This window comes from Bos indicus x Bos taurus, chromosome 3, assembly GCF_003369695.1.
Source record: "Bos indicus x Bos taurus breed Angus x Brahman F1 hybrid chromosome 3, Bos_hybrid_MaternalHap_v2.0, whole genome shotgun sequence".
NCBI classification, from domain to species: Eukaryota; Metazoa; Chordata; class Mammalia; order Artiodactyla; family Bovidae; genus Bos; species Bos indicus x Bos taurus.
Window position 1 is genome coordinate 82,160,318 of NC_040078.1, and position 20,783 is coordinate 82,181,100.

A 20,783-nucleotide genomic window follows, 5' to 3' on the forward strand; every position below is an offset into this window, starting at 1 on the left:
TATCCTGAGATAGCCAAAGAATAGAAATAAAGTGCACAATAAATGTAATGCACTTGAATCATCCCCAAACCATTCCCCACCTGGCCTGGTCCATGGAAAAACTGTTTTCCACGAAATGGGTCCCTGATGCCAAAAAGGTTGGGGACCCCCGGACTATTAGATCTGTCCCTTCCTTACTATGTTCAGGTACTACTCTTGGCCTAGCTGTCCTCTATCACCCTCTCAATAGTCTCCTTAATTTGAAGTCTCCATACATAATACAATAGTAGAATAACTTTTCTTAAATTATCTTTCATCATGTCATTCCCATATTAAGACCTGCAGTAATTTCTTTGTTCCATAATAATACTGGGCTTCCCTGATAGCTCAGTTGGTAAAGAATCCACCTGCAATGCAGGAGACCCCTGTTCGATTCCTGGGTTAGGAAGATCCACTGGGGAAGGGATAGGCTACCCACTCCAGTATTTTTGGGCTCAGCTGGTAATGAATCCATCTGTAATGTTATTCCAGTATTCTGGCCTCGAGAATTCCATGGACCGTATAGTCCATGGGGTTGCAAACAGTTGGACGCGACTGAGCAACTTCACTTTGGACTGCCCTGGTGGCTCAGACCGTAAAGCATCTGCTTGCAATGCGGGAGACCTGGGTTTGATCCCTGGATCGGGAAGATCCCCTGGAGAAGGCAATGGCAACCCACTCCAGTACTCTTGCCTGGAAAATCTCATGGATGGAGGAGCTTGATAAGCTACAGTCCATGGGGTTGCAAAGAGCTGGACATGACTGAGCGACTTCACTTTCTTATAATAATATTAACGACAATATTATTTATTAAAGTAAAACTATTAATATATCCTTGGCACTGTGATAAATGGTTTATATATGTTAGGTGTTTAAATCTTTAAAAAACACACTAAATTTAACAACTTCCAATTTATAGATAAGGAAACTAAAATTCAGAAGGGCTGCTGACCACCTTATCAAAGGTCACACAGTTATTAAGTGACAAAGCTAAAATTTAAACACAGGTCTGTCCATTCTAAGGTTTTAACCAGCACCTTAGGACAATGCTTGGCACAAAAGAGTCATTCAATAAATATTTGTTGTCGTGGGAATTCCCTAGCAGTCCAGTGGTTAAGACTCCATGTTTTCACAGCTGAGGACTTGGGTTCAATTCCTGATCAGGGAACTAAGATCTCACAAGCTGTGTGGCAAGGCATAAATAAATATTTGTTGAATAAATGAATTAATAAATGAAATATTATGCTATACTAACTTGGTATATTATTAATAATGAGACCGAAATCTTCATTTTTTTATTCAGTGCCCACTACACTAAAAATAGTTTGCACTGTTACCTTTTTAACGAATATTTGTTGAGCAGAACTAAATTAAAGGAATGGTATTGGTATAGGCCCAATAAATAACAGCATGAAGCACAGAAATAGTTGGCCTTAATATAACCCACATTAATATTTAAATGCTTTACCCTCAGAGCCACATGGATAGAATAAATTTTTATTTATACTGGCTAAAATTATATTTATGTATATAATTAAACCAGGTAAACAACAGATATTTAACTAAGTTGATTTCATTAGCATTTAATTCAGTTGCAAAATACAGAAAGTTTCCATTGGTGGAAAATAATATTGTTGGAACACTAAATATTGTGTGTGAACATGTTGGACATGCACACCAAATTGCTTAGGGTGTACAGATTCCTAAACAGTCTGAACAAAATTCCTTTGAGATAATGTTTTAAAATTTTAATATAGAACAAATGTCACTGTCTAGCAATTTAAAGATATAAGGGACTTCAGAGTTCAATAACAAATACAGAGTTGTTATTTGAAACAAAAATGTAGCTCTTGAGAACAATCAGTTCAGTTTTCTAACAGCAGTTATAGTATGTGGTCATAACCATTTTCCCCCCTTTTACAGAGGTCCCTAGATACACATTTTTAATGTATCCTAGCAGTTTCCAGTTAATGTTTTATATTTCTGTAGCTATTATTTTCTGTTGAAAGAAAACTAGTAAAGGTTGAGTCTAGAAAGGGAAAACAAAGGAAGAAGATCAATATTAACACTCTACAAATATTGACTTAGTAAAGTGACTTTGCTGTCTTTCTCTCAAAGGAACTTGATATTGAATGAATGATTTATTTATAAGAAGCACCTATTAAAAGTATTTGTTAAAACCAAAAAACTGCTTGGCAAAGTACACGCATAATCTCCTCATCAAGTTCAAAAATTGAAGAATCATTATTTTTAAACTGCAGTCCTTTTAATATTCCTATTCATCATTTAACTTATTAGGACTGGCTTATAGGTAGAAATGCTGCGATCCCCAAAAATCCTCAAAGAATTACTTCATAAACTTTACCTATTCTCTGTAAACATTAAATAGTCATTAATAAATTTAATGTCAAATTTGTTTTCAGAAAAAGTTGTATCCATTCATTTAAAATACTATACCTTTATTGAGTGTGGCTCAATTAACTTTGAGTTTTGATTGCTATCAGCACCCATGGTAACTGTGAAAGAAACAGATGTTTTGAACTGTCTAGCTGTTGCCAGTGAAGAATTCCTGGTGTCACCTGTAAGAAGTAATAGTTATTTAGTCTTACATTATGAAAAGCTGTGGATAAGAAGTCTGTTTCTAAACACAGTGTAGTATGAAAGGACTATATATTAATTTCATTCTCTTTGTTCTTCCTACTGAAATAAACTCAAAAGATTTTATATTTATAAGGCTTTAATGGCTCTTTATGATTTTAATTTATGATCTACTAATAAGATTTATTTAATTTAGAATTTATGACCTACTAATAAGATTCTTTATTTAAATATGTCATCTTTTGGCCTGAAATTTTAGTTTTAATAAAACATAATGAGCATAGCCAAGTTCCATAATAAAATTTTACTTTACTAGATTTTTATAGTTAAGTGAGTCCAGAAACAGTAGCTATCAAAAGTTGGGTTTTCATTTATCACTGATAAGCTAAGACAGAAGGAAAAATTAAGGACTACAATCCTTAATTCTTAACAGAAAAGTAAATACCTTTATTTGAGAATGATTCCTGATCAGCTTTTCTTATGATTCTAGGTGATGCTTTTGCTACTGGTGATGGGGCCCTTTCAGGGGACCCTTCCACGTGGCTTCCAAACTGCTGACGCCTCAGTTTACTGTCAACCTCCAATTTTTCTAGAGTCGTTTTGAGACACTGTTCATTGGTTGCCATATATAATTTACAAAACTACAGGAAACAAAAAAGTATTCCAGTGGATAAAACATTCAATCATACATTTGGGAGGAGAAAATGTACATTAGTAGGCAAGAATGATAGATGGAATATATTTCCTATTGAACTAGGTTACTCATTTTATTTTCTTGAATCAGACTGACCACCCTCAAGTGCCCTAGTGAAATGCAGCCATAATTCAATGAGGAGGCCATACCCTGAATGAAAATAAAATGTTACACAAAGAGAGGTGATTTATTATTTTTTTTACAAGACATGTGTAGACTTGTATTTGTTCTAAATAATTTTTATGATTCTTCCACTCTCAAAAAGGCATATTTCAGAGAAGACAGTGTGTGTTCGTGTGTGTATGCACATGCATGTATTTTAAGTTGATAATATTATTTTTAATGTAGTCATCAGATTACAATTGGACTGGAGAGACTAAATTTCAAGTAAAATTAGTACATATATATATCATTGTCAATATTTAAATGATATGCCTCTTTAAAAATACCTCTTCTATCCAGTAGGCAAATTTACATCAGAATGAGCTTATGTACCTTGATATAGTCAAATTTGCCATCTGCATTTACATCAGCCAAATTTATTATGGCATTTACTTCTTCTCGAGTCATCTTTTCACCTTTCTGGAAGAAAAAAGTATTTAAAGCAACATAACGATTACTTTGTCATGTATGGGGAGAATGGAAATTTTAATCTTTTCTGTAGGTAAGTTTGAATATATGTTACACTAAAAATCTCAGAATGAGTATAATGTCAAGCAAGAATGAACCTGTTACATAAAATAAAATTTCACAATTTTATAAAGTGTATAAAAACTGAATTTCAGTTTACTAAATTTCAAATATATATATCATAGATTCAAGAATAACTACTATTAAATTTAGAGTAAGAATACTCTCTCATGCTGTACCAAGAAACAGAATGGTTTCTGAATCTCATTTATACTTTAGTTCTCTTTTACTTTTCACATATGAACTTATCACTGATTTACAAATTGTTCTGGCAGGAAAGAATTGCAAAGGAGCACAACATAGGCTCAATTTTATACTCTCTTTTTTTCAAAAAGCATACTTCATACAGAAGGATCCTTAAGTACTTTACAAACAATATATAAATGATTCATTTCACCTGCCAGTGAAACAGTTCTTTCTTATGTGGACTTTGGTAGCCAAAGCTAGATTCCAAGTTGTTTTGCAAAATAGGCATATTATAAAACTGTTTGACAGATCTTACCTTTGTTAGAAGCTTATAAAGATCAGTGTGTAAAATAGAGCCATTATCATTTACATCTAATTGCTTAAATGATTTTAGCAATTCTGCTTTTGAGGTTGGTTTTTCCTTTCTTAAAATTATACAAAAATCATCAAAATTCAGTTTGGCAGTTTGAGAAGTCCAATACTTATTAATGGTCTTTTGGGATGGATTTCTTCCTGCGTGCTGAAGAGCTGCCCAATAAAACAAGTATTATTTGTTACAGTAACATCTGGAATTAGTATTTTAAGTGTATTTTTTCTTTAAATCATTATACACTATAATGTTATATAAAAGTACACACATATCAATATATTAACTTTGGTGTTGATAGTCTAGTGAAATCAATACATGCCTTTCAAATATGAAAATATACATATATGTTATTATACCAGCTACAAATTCTCAATGTATTAATGCCAGAATTAAATAGGTTCTTCCCATTCTGACATTATTCCCAACTTACATAGTTTAATTAATTGATAATATCTGATTTACCGCATAAGAATGCCTGGAGGAAAAAAACAGATTAAAAACAATCATTCACTTAATTGTTTTGAGGACATAAGAATAAAGAAAATGAATAATTTATTATTTTTCTGGTTCAACAAATATCTTAATTATGAGGAAATCATTAGTTTGAGAATATTACTGTCAATGTCATGATGTCTAAAATGTTCATCATTGTTGTTTGGTCACTAAGTCTCATCCAACTCTTCGCGATGCTATGGACAGCAGCACACCAGGCCTCCCTGTCCTTCACTATCTCCTGGAGCTTGCCCAAGTTTATGTCCATTGAACTGGTGATGCTATCCAAAAATCTCATCTTCTGTCACTCTCTTCTCTTTTTGCCTTCAATCTTTCCCAGCATAAGGGTCTCTTCCAATGAGTCAGCTCTTCGCATCAGGTGGCCAAACTATTGGAGCTTCAGCTTCAGCATCAGTCCTTCCAATGCATATTCACGGTTGATTTCCTTTAGGATTGACTGGTTTGATCTCCTTGCTGTCCAAGGGACTCTCAAGAGTCTTCTCCAGCACCACAGTTCAAATCAAAGTATCAATTCTTAAGCACTCAGCTTTCTTTAAGGTCCAACTCTCACATCTGTACATGACTACTGGAAAGACTACAGCTTTGACTATGTGGACATTTGTCGGCAAAGTGATGTCTTTGCTTTTTAATATGCTATCTAGGTTTGCCATAGCTTTCCTTTCAAGAAGCAAGTGTCTTCTAATTTCATGGCTGTAGTCACCATCCACAGTTATTTTGGAGCCCAAGAAGAGAAAAATCTGTCACTACTTTCACTTTTTCCCCTTCTACTCATTATGAAATGATGGAACCAGATGTCATGATCTTTGTTTTTTGAATGTTGAGTTTTAAGCCAGCTTTTTCACTCTCCTCTTTCACCCTCATCAAGAGGCTCTTTAGTTCCTCTTTACTTTCTGCCATTATGGTGGTATCATCTGCATATTTGAGGTTATTGATATTTCTCCTGGCAATCTTGATTCCAGTTTGAACTTCCTCTAGCCTGGCAATTCACATGATGTATTCTGCATAAAAGTTAAACAAGAGAATGACAATATACAGCCTTGTACTTCTTTCTGAATTTTAAACCAGTCAGTTATTCCATGTAAGGTTCTAACTGTTGTTTCTTGACTTGCATACAGATTTTTCAGGAGGCAGGTAAGGTGGTCTGGTATTACCATCTCTTTTAAGAATTTTCCAAAATTTGTTGTGATCCACACAAAGGTTTTCGTGTAGTCAAAGAAACAACAGTAGGTGTTTTTCTGGAATTCCCTTGCTTTCTCTATAATCCAACAGATGTTGGCAATTTGATCTCTGGTTCCTCTGCCTTTTCTAAACCTAGCCTGTACATCTTGAAGTTTTCAATTCAAGTACTGCTGAAGTAGCTTGAAGGATTTTGAAAATAACCTTACCAGCATGGGAAGTGAATGCGATTGTTTGATAGTCTGAACATTCTTTAGCACTGCCCTTCTTTGGAACTGGGATGAAAACTGACCTTTTCCAGTCTTCTGGCCACTGCTGAGTTTTCCAAATTTGCTGACATATTGAGTGTGGCACTTTCAACAGCATCATCTTTAAGGATTTGAAACAGGTCAGCTGGAATTCCATCAACTCTACTAGCTTTGTTGGTAGTAATCTTCCTAAGGCATACTTAAGACTCCAGGATGTCTGGCTCTAGGTGAGTGACCAAACCATCATGCTTGTGGTGGGTCATTAAGACCTTTTTTGTACAGTTCTGTGTATTCTTGCCACCTCTTCTTAATCTGTTCTGCCTCTATTAGGTCCTTTACGTTTCTGTCCTTTATCATGCCCCTCCTTGCACGAAATGTTCCTTTGAGATTTCCAATTTTCTTGAAGAGATGACTAGTTTTTCCTGTTCTATTATTTTCCTCTATTTCTTTGCACTGTTCATTTAAGAAGCCCTTCTTCTCTCTCCTTGCTATTCTCTGGAATTCTGCATTCAGTTGGGTATACCCTCCCCTTTCTCCTTTGCGTATCACTTCTCTTCTTTTCCCAGCCATTTCCTCAGTTTGCCTTCTTACATTTCTTTGGGATGGTTTTGGTCACTGTCTCCTGTACAATGTTACAAACCTCCGTCCACAGTTCTTTAAGCACTCTGTCTACCAGGTCTAACCCCTTGAATCTATTCACCACCTCTACTGTATATCATAAGCGATTTGATTTAGGTCATACCTGAAGGACCCAGTGGTTTTCCTCACTGTCTTTAGTTTAAGCCTGAATTTTGCTATAAGGAGCTGATGATTTGAGACACAGTCAGCTCCAGGTCTTGTTTTTGCTAACTGTATAGTTTCCCGTCTTTGGCTGCAAACAATGTAACCAATCTGATTTTGGTATTGACCATTTGGTGATGTCCACGCAGGTCAGGAAGCAACAGTTAGAACTGGACATGGAACAACAGACTGGTTCCAAATAGGAAAAGGAGTAAGTCAAGGCTGTATATTATCACCCTGCTTATTTAACTTATATGCAGAGTACATCGTGAGAAACGCTGGCCTGGAAGAAGCACAAGCTGGAATCAAGATTGCCAGGAGAAATATCAATAACCTCTGATATGCAGACGACACCACCCTTATGGCAGAAAGTGAAGAGGAACTAAAAAGCCTCTTGATGAAAGTGGAAGAGGAGAGTGAAAAAGCTGGCTTAAAGCTCAACATTCAGAAAACGAAGATCATGGCATCTGGTCCCATCACTTCATGGGAAATAGACGGGGAAACAGTGGAAACATTGTCAGACTTTATTTTTTGGGGCTCCAAAATCACTACAGATGGTGACTGCAGCCATGAAATTAAAAGACGCTTACTCCTTGGAAGGAAAGTTATGACCAACCTAGATAGCATATTCAAAAGCAGAGACATGACTTTGCCAACAAAGGTCCGTCTAGTCAAGGCTATGGTTTTTCCTGTGGTCATGTATGGATGTGAGAGTTGGACTGTGAAGAAAGCTGAGCGCCGAAGAATTGATGTTTTTGAACTGTGGTGTTGGAGAAGACTCTTGAGAGTCCCTTGGACTGCAAGGAGATCCAACCAGTCCATTCTGAAGGAGATCTGCCCTGGGATTTCTTTGGAAGGAATGATGCTAAAGCTGAAACTCCAGTACTTTGGCCACCTCATGCGAAGAGTTGACTCATTGGAAAAGACTCTGATGCTGGGAGGGATTGGGGGCAGGAGGAAAAGGGGACGGCAGAGGATGAGATGGCTGAATGGCATCACTGACTCGATGGACGTGAGTTTGAGTGAACTCCGGGAGATGGTGATGGACAGGGAGGCCTGATGTGCTACAATTCATGGGGTGGCAAAGAGTCGGACACTACTGAGCGACTGAACTGAACTGATGTGTAGAGTTGTCTCTTGTGTTGTTGGAAAAGGGTGTTTTTTCTGTCCAGCTCTGTGAAAATGGATGCATAACTCTTTCCCACAAGTGGCAGCTCAAATGCTTATTGCTATCTTCAATAATAAAATGCTTTTTAAATGTACTAGGTTGTTTAAAAGAACAACTTTCTCAGAATAAAATTATGCCAAAATATGTAGTAGTTATACATTTCCATATCTAAGAAACAGGTAAAATTTAGTAAATACTAATGTAACTTTAGTCTTTAGTTTTAGAATTGGAGCTCACTGTTAAGTCCCATAACAATGAAAAGGAGAAGGGAGTGGCAGAGGATGATGGTTGGATAGCATCACCAACTCAATGGACATGAATGTGAGCAAACTCCAGGAGACAGCAGAGGACAGAGGAGCCTGGCATGCTGCAGTCCACAAGGTACCCAAGAGTTGTACACAACTTAGCTACTGAACAACAACAATGACAACAAACAGTGAAAAAACTGTGTAACTGTAAATGGTTAAAGGTTTACACCAAAATACTGACCTTTTGCCAGGGTTTATTTTAAGCTTTGATATGAGTTTATAATACCTATATTACTGGTAAGTTGGGGGGACAAAAAGAAACTTTGGGGAAAGAAAAAGAAACTGCTTTATCCTATTTTGAAATGGAATGTCAAAACACATGGTATGTACATAAAAGATGGATGGATACCAATGAAAAGCACAATAGTTAAGAAAGAGACATCACTGGTTCACAAAACCAGTTTGTTAAAATCTAGATTATCTGAAAGCTTTCATTGCAATTTTACAAAGACTATTCTACAATAAAACCAAAAGCTGAAAAGGTAAGCATTGCATTATTATCCTCCCAGATAGTTCTGTAAGACTGATAGCACCTGAGTAATACATACTCATTGATTTATTAATACAAACCAAATGCCACAGTAGCAGAAGGCATGTTAAACCTTTAAACTTAGTAAATTCATGATCTCAACCAACTTTCAAAAGCACAGACAAAACTCAAATTAAAATAAAATATAAATTGCAATGATTTGAAATTTTATATTTCCTCAAATAGAAATCTTATTGCATACAAATCTAAGACCTTGTTGCAAAAATATGTCAGATTTTTATTTCAGGAAAGTGCTTCTGAAGTTGATACAATAACTCAGTTTCTCTACTCCTAAAGTTATTTGCCTTGATGGAACTGACATGAATATAATATTATCTGGTATTTCTGTTTACCACCCTCTCAAGAATAAAGACCACCAAGTCATTTGACACACCTAGTAAGGACCAAATTCACTGGTTTGTGGGATATCTGCAACCAGAAGAGTTTAAAATATAACGGAAAACTCAACCTTACAAAATCATGGGATGCATAAAAAGCAGTTATCAGATAAAACTAAAAGCTGGTTCTTTGAGAAGATAAACAAAATTGACAAACCTTTAGCCAGACTTATCAAGAAAAAAAGAGAGAAGAATCCAATCAACAGAATTAGAAATGAAAAAGGAGAGGTTACAACAGACAATGCAGAAGTACAAAGGATTATAAGAGACTATTATGAACAACTCTATGGCAATAAAATGGATAACCTGGAAGAAATGGACAGATTCTTAGAAAAGTTTAATCTTCCAAGACTGAACCAGGAAGAAACAGAAATTATGAACAACCCAAATACAAGCACTGAAATTGAAGCTGTGATAAAAAATCTCCCAAAAAATAAAAGCCCAGGACCAGGTGGCTTCACAGGAGAATTCTATCAAACATTTAGAGAACAGCTAATGCCTATCCTTCTAAAACTCTTTCAAAAAATTGCAGAGGAAGGAACACTTTCAAACTCATTCTACGAGGCCACCTTCACCCTGATACCAAAACCAGACAAAGACAACACACAAAAAGAAAACTACACGCCAATATCACTGACGAACATAGATGCAAAAATCCTCAACAAAATTTTAGCAAACAGAATTCAGCAACACATCAAAAAGCTCATACACCATGTGTTTAGTTTAGTTCAGTCGCTCAGTCATGTCCGACTCTTTGCAACCCCATGAATCGCAGCACGCCAGGCCTCCCTGTCCATCACCAGCTCCCAGAGTTCACTCAGACTCACGTCCATCAAGTCAGTGATGCCATCCACCCATCTCATCCTCTGTCGTCCCCTTCTCCTCCTGCCCTCAATCCCTTCCAGCATCAGAGTCTTTTCCAATGAGTCAACTCTTTGCATGAGGTGGCCCAAGTACTGTAGTTTCAGCTTTAGCATCATTCCTTCCAAAGAAATCCCAGGGCAGATCTCCTTTAGAATGGACTGGTTGGATCTCCTTGCAGTCCAAGGGACTCTCAAGAGTCTTCTCCAACACCACAGTTGAAAAGCATCAATTCTTCGGTGCTCAACTTTCTTCACAGTCCAACTCTCACATCCATACATGACTACTGGAAAAACCATAGCCTTGACTAGACAGACCTTTGTTGGTAAAGTAATGTCTCTGCTTTCAATATCAAGTTGGGTTTATTCCAGGGATGCAAGGATTCTTCAATATACACAAATTAATCAATGTGATACACCATATTAACAAATTGAAAGATAGAAAACATATGATAATCTCAATAGATGCAAAAAGCCTTTGACAAAATTCAGCACCCATTTATGATTAAAATTCTTCAAAAAAATGGGCATAGAAGGAACCTACCTCAACACAGTAAAGGCCATATATGATAAGCTACAGCAAACATTTTTTTCTATGGTGTAAAACTGAAAGCATTCCCGCTAAGATCAGAAACAAGACAAGAGTGTCCACTTTCACCACTATTATTCAACTTAGTTCTGGAAGTCCTAGCTACCGCAATCAGAGAAGAAAAAGAAATAAAAGGAATCCAGATCGGAAAAGAAGTAGTAAAGCTCTCACTGTTTGCAGATGACATGATACTGTACATAGAAAACCCTAAAGATAGTATCAGAAAATTACTAGAGCTAATCAGTGAATTTAGCAAAGTTGCAAGATACAAAATCAATTCACATATATCACTTGCATTTCTATATACTAACAATGAAAAATCAGAAAGAGAAATAAGGACTCAATCCCATCCACCATTGCAACGAAAAGAATAAAATATCTAGGAATAAATTTACCTAAGGAGACAACAGAACTGTACACAGAAAATTATAAGACACTAATGAAAGAAAACAAAGACGATATAAACAGATGTAGGGATAGTCCATGTTTCTGGGTAGGAAGAATCAATACTGTGAAAATGACTTTACTACCAAATGCAATCTACAGATTCAGTGTGATCCCTATCAAATTACCAATGGAATTTTCTCAGAACTAGAACAAAAAATTTCACAATTCATATGGAAACAAAAAAGACCCCAAATAGCCAAAGCAGTCTTGAGAAAGAAGAATGGAGCTGGAGGAATCAATCTTCCTGACTTCAGATTACACTACAAAGCTACAGTCATCAAGACAGTATGGTACTTGCAGAAAAGCAGAAATATAGACCAAGGGAACAAGATAGAAAGCCCAGAAATAAACCCATGCACCTGTGGGTATCTTATTTTTGACAAAGGAGGCAAGAATATACAATGGGGCAAAGGCAGCCTCTTCAACATATAGTGCTGGGAAAACTGGACAGCTACATGTAAAAGAATGAAATTAGAACATTTCCTTACACCATACACAAAGATAAACTCAAGTGGATTCAGGACCTAAATGTAAGACAAGACACTATAAAACTCTTAGAGGAAAACATAGGCAGAACACTTGATGACATAAATCAAAGCAAGATCCTCTATGACACACCTTCTGGAGTAACAGAAATAAAAGCAAAAGTAAACAAGTGGGACCTGATTAAACTTAAAAGCTTTTGCACAGCAAAGGAAACTATAAGCAAGGTGAAAAGACAACCCTCAGAATGGGAGAAAATAATTGCAAATGAAACAACTGACAAAGGATTAATTTCCAAAATATACAAATAGCTCATACAACTTAACACCAGAAAAACAAACAACCTAATCAAAAAGTGGGAAAAAGACCTAAACAGACATTTTTCCAAAGACGACATAGAGATGGCTAACAAATGCATGAAAACATGCTCAACATCTCCCATTATTAGAGAAATGCAAATCAAAACTACAATGAGGTATCACCTCACACCAGTCAGAATGGCCCCCATCAAAAAGTTGACAAACAGTAAATGCTGGGGAGGGTGTGGAGAAAAGACCTGTTGCACTGTTGGTGGGAATGTAAATTGATACAGCCACTATGGAAGATGGTATGGAGATTCCTTAAAAACCTAGGAATAAAACCACCATATCACCCAGCAATCCCACTCCTAGGTATATACCCTGAGGAAACCAATATTGAAAAAGACACATGTATCCCATTGTTCACTGCAGCACTATTTACAATAGGTAGAACATGGAAGCAACCTAGATGTCCATCGACAGACGAATGGATAAAGAAATTGTGGTACATATACACAACGGAATATTACTCAGTCGTAAAAAAGGAACACATCTGAGTCGGTTCTAATGAGATGGACAAACCTAGAACCTGTTATACAGAGTGAAGTATGTCAGAAAGAAAGATAAATATTGTATTCTAATGCATATATACGGAGTCTAGAAAAATGGTACTGAAGAATTTATTTACAGGGCAGCAATGACTTTTCACTTTCATGCATTGGAGAAGGAAATGGCAACCCACTCCGGTGTTCTTGCCTGGAGAATCCCAGGAATGGTGGAGCCTGGTGGGCTGCTGTCTATGGGGTCACACAGAGTTGGACACGACTGAAGTGACTTAGCAGCAGCAGCAGCAGCAATGAAGAAACAGACATAGAGAACAGACTTATGGACATGGGGAGAGGGGAGGAGAGGGTGAGATGTATGGAGAGAGTAACATGGAAACTTATATTACCATATGTAAAATATATAGCCAATGGGAATTTGCTGTATGGCATAGGAAACTCAAACAGGGGTTCTGTATCAACCTAGAGGGGTGGGATGGGGAGGGAGATGGGAGGGAGGTTCAAAAGGGAGGGGATATATATATATATATATATATACTTATGGCTGATTCATGTTGAGGTTTGACAGTAAACAACAAAATTCTGTAAAGCAATTACCCTTCAATTAAAAAATCAATAAATTTAAAAAAACAGTTATTAGAGGGAAATTCATATGAAGGAAGCAATATGACCTTCCTCACAAAACAAGAAGAATCTCAAATAAATAACCTAGCCTACCACTTAAAAGAATTAGAAAAAGAAAAACAAACAATACCTGAAGTCAGCAAAAAGAAGAAAGTAATAGACATCAGAAAGGAAATAAAATAGAGATTTTAAAAAAATAGAAAAAGTAAAAGAAGACAAAACAAAACAAAATCTGGTTCTTTGAATGGATAAACAAGATTGACAAACCTCTGGCCACGCTTACCAAGAAGAAGAGAGAACACTAATAAATAAAATAAGAAATGAAAAAAAGAGACATAACTGATAACTCACCATAAGGGAATAATCATATGAAAACAAATTTGACAACCAAAAAGATATGGACAAGTTTCTTGTCCTAGAAACCTGTATATTTACTGGAAACAAACAGCCACCAAAATTGAACCACAAGGAAATAGATTTTTTAAAAAAGAAGAAATATATAATTTGAACAATTTGAAAAGATGGATCACTAGAATTGAAATAGATTTTGTAATTTAAAGGGGGCTATCCTTGTGGCTCAGCTAGTACAGAATCTGCCTGCAATGTGGGAGACCTGGGTTCGATCCCTGGGTTGGAAAGATCCCCTGGAGAAGGAAAAGGCTACCCACTCCAGTATTCTGGCCTGGAGAATTCCATGGACTGTATAGTCTGTGTGGTCGCAAACAGTCAGACAGGACTGACCAACTTTCACTTTCACTTTGTAATTTAAAAAGTCCCCACAAACAAAAGTCTATAGGACCAGATGGCTTTACAGGTGAATTCTACCAAACACACAAAAAAGAACTTATACTGACCCTTCTCAAACTCTTCGAAAAAGTTAAAGAGGAGGAACACTCCCAAGGACATTTGATGAAGCCACCATCACTCTGCTACCAAAACCAGACAAAGACACCATCAAAAAAGAAAACTAGGCCAATATCTCTGATGAGTACAGATTCAAAAATTCTCAACAGAATGTTAGTACACCAAATCCAACAACATATAAGAAAGATCATACACCATGACCTACTGGGATTCATTCCAAGTTCACAAGGATGGTTCAACACATGCAAATCAGTCCATTTTGTTTCTGATACATCATATAAACAAAAATCAAAAACCACAAGATCATCTCAGTAGATGCAGAAAAAGCATTTGAAAAAATTCAACATTCATTCATGATAAAAACTCTTACCAAAGTGAGTATAGAGGGGACATATCCCAAAATAGTACATGCTATTTATGACAAACCCACAGTTCATATAACACTCAATGGTGAAAAGTTGAAAGCCTTTCTGCTAAAATCTGGAACACGACAAGGATGTCCACTCTCACCATTTCTCTTCAACATAGTATTTGAAGTCCTAGCCAGAGCAATCAAACAAGAAAAAGAAACAAAAGGTAGCCAATTTGTAAGAGAAGAGGTAAAATTGTCATTACATGCCAATGATAGATACTATATACAGACAATCCTAAAGACACCATACAAAAACTACAAGAACTGATAAATGAATTCAGCAAGGTAGCAGGATACAAGATTAACATACAGAAATTGGTTGCTTTCTGTACATCAATGATGAAGTATCAGAAAGGGAATGAAAAAAACAATACCTTTTAAAATCACAACCCCCAAAATAAAATACTTAGGAATAAACCTCACCAAGGAAGTGAAAAACATGTATGCTAAAAACTATAAAACATTAATAAAGGAAACTGAAGATGATTTAAAGAAATGGAAAGATATCCCATGCTCTTAGACTGTAAGAATACTGTTAAAATAGCCATACTACCCAAAGCAATCTACAGATTCAATGCAATCCCTATCAAATTACTCATGACAGTTTTCACAGAATTAGAACTAATAATCCTAAAATTCATATGGAACCATAAAAGACCCAGAATTGCCAAAGCAATCCTGAAGAAAAAGAACAAAGCAGGAAGCACAACCATCCCAGAGTTGAGAAAATACTACAGAATTATAGTAGTCGAAACAATGTGGTATTGGTACAAATACAGACTATGGGCCAATGGAACCGAACAGACAACCCAGAAGCAAACCCACACACCTACTGTCAGTGAACCTTCAACAAAGGAAGTAAGACTATACAGTGTAAAAAAGACAGTCTCTTCAGCAAGTGGTTTTGAGAAAACTGGATAGCTGCATGTAAATCAATGAAGTTAGAACATATCCTCACATTATACCCAAAACTAAACTCAAAATGGCTTAAGGACTCAAACATAAGACATGACTCTCCTACAAGAGAACATAGACAAAACATTCTCTGACATAAATCATACCAATGTTTTCTTAGGTCAGTCTCCCAAGGCAATAGAAATAAAAACAAAAATAAACAAATGGGACTTAAAGTTACAATCTTTTGCACAGCAAACGAAACCACAAACAAAATGAAAAAATAACTAACACAATGGGAGAAAGTATTTGCAAACAACATGACGGATTAGGGCTTAATTTCCAAATTAAACAAATAGCTCATAGAACTCAACAACAACAAAAAACAAACAACCCAATTGAAAAATGGGCAGAAGATCTAAAGAGACATTTCTCCAAAGAAGACATACAGATGGCCAATAGGCACAAGAAAAGATCCTCAACATTGCCAAGTATGAGTGATCTGCAAATCAAAACTACAATGAAGTACCACCTCATACTGGTCAGAATGGCCATCATTAGAAAATTTACAAACAACAAATGCTGAGATGGTGTGGAGAATAAGGAACCTTCCTACACTGTTGGTGGGAATGTAACATTGGTACAGCCACCATGGAAAACAGTTAGGAGGTTCCTCAGAAAATTAAAACAGAATAACCATACGACTCAGCAAGCCCACTTCTGGGCGTATAGCCAGACAAAACTATAATTCAAAATGATACATGCATCCCTATGTTCACAACACCACTATTCACAATAGTGAAGATACAGAAACCACCTAAATGTCCATCGACATATGAATGGATAAAAAAGACGTGATACATAAATACAATGGAATACTACTCAGCCATTAAAAGAACAAAATAATGCCATTCGCAGCAACATCAATGCAATTAGAGATTATCATACTAAGAGAAGTCAGAAAAATAAAGGCAAATACCATATAATATCACTTATATGTAGAATCTAAAATACAGTTGAACCTATCTATAAAACAGAAACAGAATCACAGACATAGAGAATAGACTGGCGGTTGCCAAGGTGAAGAAGGGTGGGAGGGGTTGGATTTGGAGTCTGAGACTAGTAAATGCAAACTGGTATATATACAATGATAAACAACAAAGTCCTACTGTATAGCATGGGGAACTAAATTCAGTATCCTGTTATAAATCATAATGGAAAAGAATATGAAAAAAGAATGTATAGATAGATAGATATAGATATGCTAATGCTAAGTCACTTCAGTCATGTCCAACTCTGTGTGACCCCATAGAACTGGCAGCCCACCAGGCTCCCCTGTCCCTGGGATTATCCTGGCAAGAACACTGGAGTGGGTTGCCATTTCCTTCTCCAATGCATGAAAGTGAAAAGTGAAAGTGAAGTAGCTCAGTCATGTCCAACCCTCAATGACCCCGGGGACTGCAGCCTTCCAGGCTCCTCTGCCCATGGGATTTTCTAGGCAAGAGTACTGGAGTAGGGTGCCATTGCCTTCTTAGAGATACAGATATAGATATCTGTATAATTGAGTCATTTTGTTGTACAGCAGTAATTAACATTGTAATTCAACCATACTTCAATTAAAAAATTAACAATATAATGAAAACAGAAGACCAACTCTGTGAAACCCTCATCCCTAAAAAACAGAACCTCAAATTCTTTTCTTTAAAAATTTTACTTATTTTTTAATACTGCCCTTTTACAATCATTCAATACACACCCACATGGATATATGTGTACATATATATAAATACATACATATCCTTTACATTTTCTCCAGTGTAGGTCAAATTTAGACTAATGATTCAGTTGTCAAAAGCATTGTAATCTATTATCATAAATCTTAAAATACCAATATAAGAATTTAAAAGAACATTTTAAAGCAAATAATTGGTGTAAGCTTTTAAAAAAAAAGAAAACTAAGATTATGGCATACAGTCCCATCACTTCATGGCAAATAGATGGGGAAACAATGGAAACAGTGACAGACTTTATTTTTTGGGCTCCAAAATTAGTGCAAATGGTGACTGCAGCCAAGAAATTAAAAGATGGTTGCTCCTTGGAAAAAAAGCTTTGACAAACCTAGACAGCATATTAAAAAGCAGAGACGTTACTTTGTTAACAAAGTTCTGTCTAGTCAAAGCTACGGTTTTTCCAGCAGTCGTGTATGGATGTGAGAGTTGGACTATAAAGAAAGCTGAGTGCCAAAGAGCTGATGCTTTTGAACTGTGGTGTTGGAGAAGACTCTTGAGAGTCCATTGGACTGCAAGAAGATCATACCAGTCAATCCTAAAGGAAATCAGTCCTGAATATTCATTGGAAGGACTGATGTTGAGGCTGAAATCCAATACTTTGGCCACCTGATGCAAAGAACTGACTCACTGGAAAAGACAGGGAATGAGATGGTTGGATGACATCACTGACTTGATGGAGATGAGTTTGAGGAAGCTCCGGGAGTTGGTGATGGACAGGGAAGCCTGGCGTGCTGCAGTCCATGGGGTTGCAAAGAGTTGGACATGACTGAGCGACTGAAGTGAGCTGAACTGAATCCATACAAACATTGAAAGTTTTATTTTGAAGCTCCTGGATTATGTGAGGGCTTCCCTGGTAGCTCAGATGGTAAAGCGTCTGCCTGCAATGCAGGAGACCCGGGTTTGATCCCTGGGTCAGGAAGATCCCCTGGAAAAGGAAATGGCAACCCACTCCAGTATTTTTGCTGGGAAAATTACATGGACGGAGGAGCTTGGTAGGCTACATCTAACCATCAAACCTCGATTATGTAGCTATATAAAATGACATAATATGGGCTTCCTTGGTGGCTCAGTGGTAAAGAATTTGCCTGCCAATACAGGAGACATGGGTTCAATTCCTGGTCCAGGAAGATCCCATATGCTACATTGCAACTAAACCCATGTGCCACAACTATTGAGCCTGTGCTCCAGAGCCCAGGAACCACAATCACTGAAGTCCTGCACCCTATAGCCCATGCTCTGCAGCAAGAGAAGCCACTGCAGTGAGAAGCCCATGCACTCCAACTAGAGAGTATCTCCGTCTCATCACTAGAGAAAGCCCGTGCAGAGCAAGGAAGACCCAGTGCAGCCAAAAATAAATAAATACATACAATTAGAATGGCACAATAGCATAATGTACTTCTACCGCTCAAGCTTAACTAAGTAACTGGAATGATTCAACAATGTAATTTTAATTGGAGTCTTTCTGATTTGTTAACTTTCAGCAAATAAGGAAAACTACTTAGTCAAAAAAATTACCTAAGTAAAGTTGATCTTTAGAAATAATGTTATCTAAACTGCTTTTGAAAACAGTTAAGTAGGCAGCTCTACAATTCATATAAAATATCTCTTCTTCAGTTAGCAGAAATTTCTTTGATCGAGGACTCTCTGAATGCGTTGGTTTCTGACCCGAGAAAGCTGCATCACTTCCTGGACTGATGGCCATTCTATTAGAAAATAATTTAAAATTTTGTTTTAGTCACTGTTAGTCCTAAAATGAAAACGTCACTTTGGCTTTCAAATGGTGGTGGTGGGTGGGGGAGGAGAATAAAGACATGAAGGTTTTTATATGTGGAAAAATGATGTACATTATAATACGCATATGGTTATATTATCATATGTTAAACTAGAATAAGTTTTTGGCAGTTGATTTCTAAATATATTATATATACATATATATACACACAATATATACATGAGAACCCAAAGAACAAAGCTAAAACAAAGATGTAACATAAATACAAAAGAAGACTCATAGGGCAAAGGAAAAGCACGCATTTATTCTCTCAAAATTAGAGGACAGTCAGTTGAGACTCATCCTAGGATTGTCATGAGGATTAATTAAACTAACACATTTGAAGCATACAGAGCAGTGCCAGGCACATAATAAATGCTAAATAAACTATAGAGTGAAACTCCAGCATAATGATAATTTGAATATAATGTGATTGGCAGCTGGCATTCATCTCCATAGCAGCATCAACCACATCATTTCACTAACATCTCAATACTGCAGCCCCACATTTAAAATGACTGAATTCTTAAAATCCCATGTATAGCATTATCCTGCGGTTTTACTGTATTCTATTACCACCAATAATAATGTTAACAATAATTTCGGGGTTTATACAGCACCTCTGCTCATAAGAGTTTAAAGAACTGTCATACATCTTGATACATACCTACTACAGTGGTCAGGTACTTTCTGAACCTTTTACAGATACGAAAATTGAGAGACAGAGATCTCACCCAGCTAAGAGTAAGCAGCAAAAGCATGTAAATTTCGGTAACAGTTTCTTCTTTTTTAATGTTATAAAAGGTTTCTTGTACAACAGTTACTATAAGGCACTATAGTGGTGCCTTATAGTAACTGTGCTGGTGATCTAACAGCTTCCAACATTATTTTACCCAGCTTTGACTTCTAAAAATACATTTCAACCTAATAAATTGAATATTTCTAGTTCAACAATAAGACGACACAGGTAGGGTCCCCTTCAGGACTCATTGGATTCTTACTCAGGAGGCCTAAATTACTAACACCTTCTTGAATTATATAGGTCTTTTACACTTGGGAAAGAAAGATAATAATCGCTTATCATGGATGAAGTACCCTATTTATAATACACAGACCGCTTGCCTGACACTTTCATCTTACACCAGATTTAGAAGGACCCCACAGGGATGTGGTGTCACAGTCTGGTTACTGCAAATTGGTATAACTATAATTAAGCATCACAGTTTTTAAACACATATGCGTGCACGCGTATCTTCACAAATGTGAAAGAAATCTGTTTCAATAAGGAAAGGAGAATGAACGTTCATTTTGAAGCCAGAAACTTAGAAATTTAAGGTTTTGTGTGTGTGTGTTTCAGACTGTCCTCAACTGTTCTTTCCAAATAAACTGACGCCCTCAAATGGAAATCCCACAGCAAAAATGTTCCAGAATTCTTCCCCCCCCGCCCCCCGCTCTGTAATATGAGATTAAACTGAAGCATAATTAAATATATAATTCAGCTCCTCAGGCTT

The 20,783-nt window shown here is 36.5% G+C and overlaps 1 protein-coding gene across 2 annotated transcripts in view; it reads right to left on the reverse strand.

Annotated features, from left to right (window-relative positions):
• Positions 1 to 20,783, reverse strand: part of EFCAB7 (EF-hand calcium binding domain 7) — a 55,010-nt gene that overhangs the window by 33,691 nt on the left and 536 nt on the right. For both annotated transcript variants that reach the window (XM_027537032.1, XM_027537031.1), the window contains exons 2-6: positions 19,017 to 19,204; positions 4,503 to 4,714; positions 3,806 to 3,892; positions 3,062 to 3,257; positions 2,476 to 2,597 (exon numbers count right to left, since the gene is read on the reverse strand). In XM_027537032.1, coding sequence (XP_027392833.1) covers positions 2,476 to 2,597; positions 3,062 to 3,257; positions 3,806 to 3,892; positions 4,503 to 4,714; positions 19,017 to 19,203 — 804 coding nt within the window. In that variant the 5' untranslated portion in view covers position 19,204. The remainder of the gene's footprint in view (positions 1 to 2,475; positions 2,598 to 3,061; positions 3,258 to 3,805; positions 3,893 to 4,502; positions 4,715 to 19,016; positions 19,205 to 20,783) is intronic.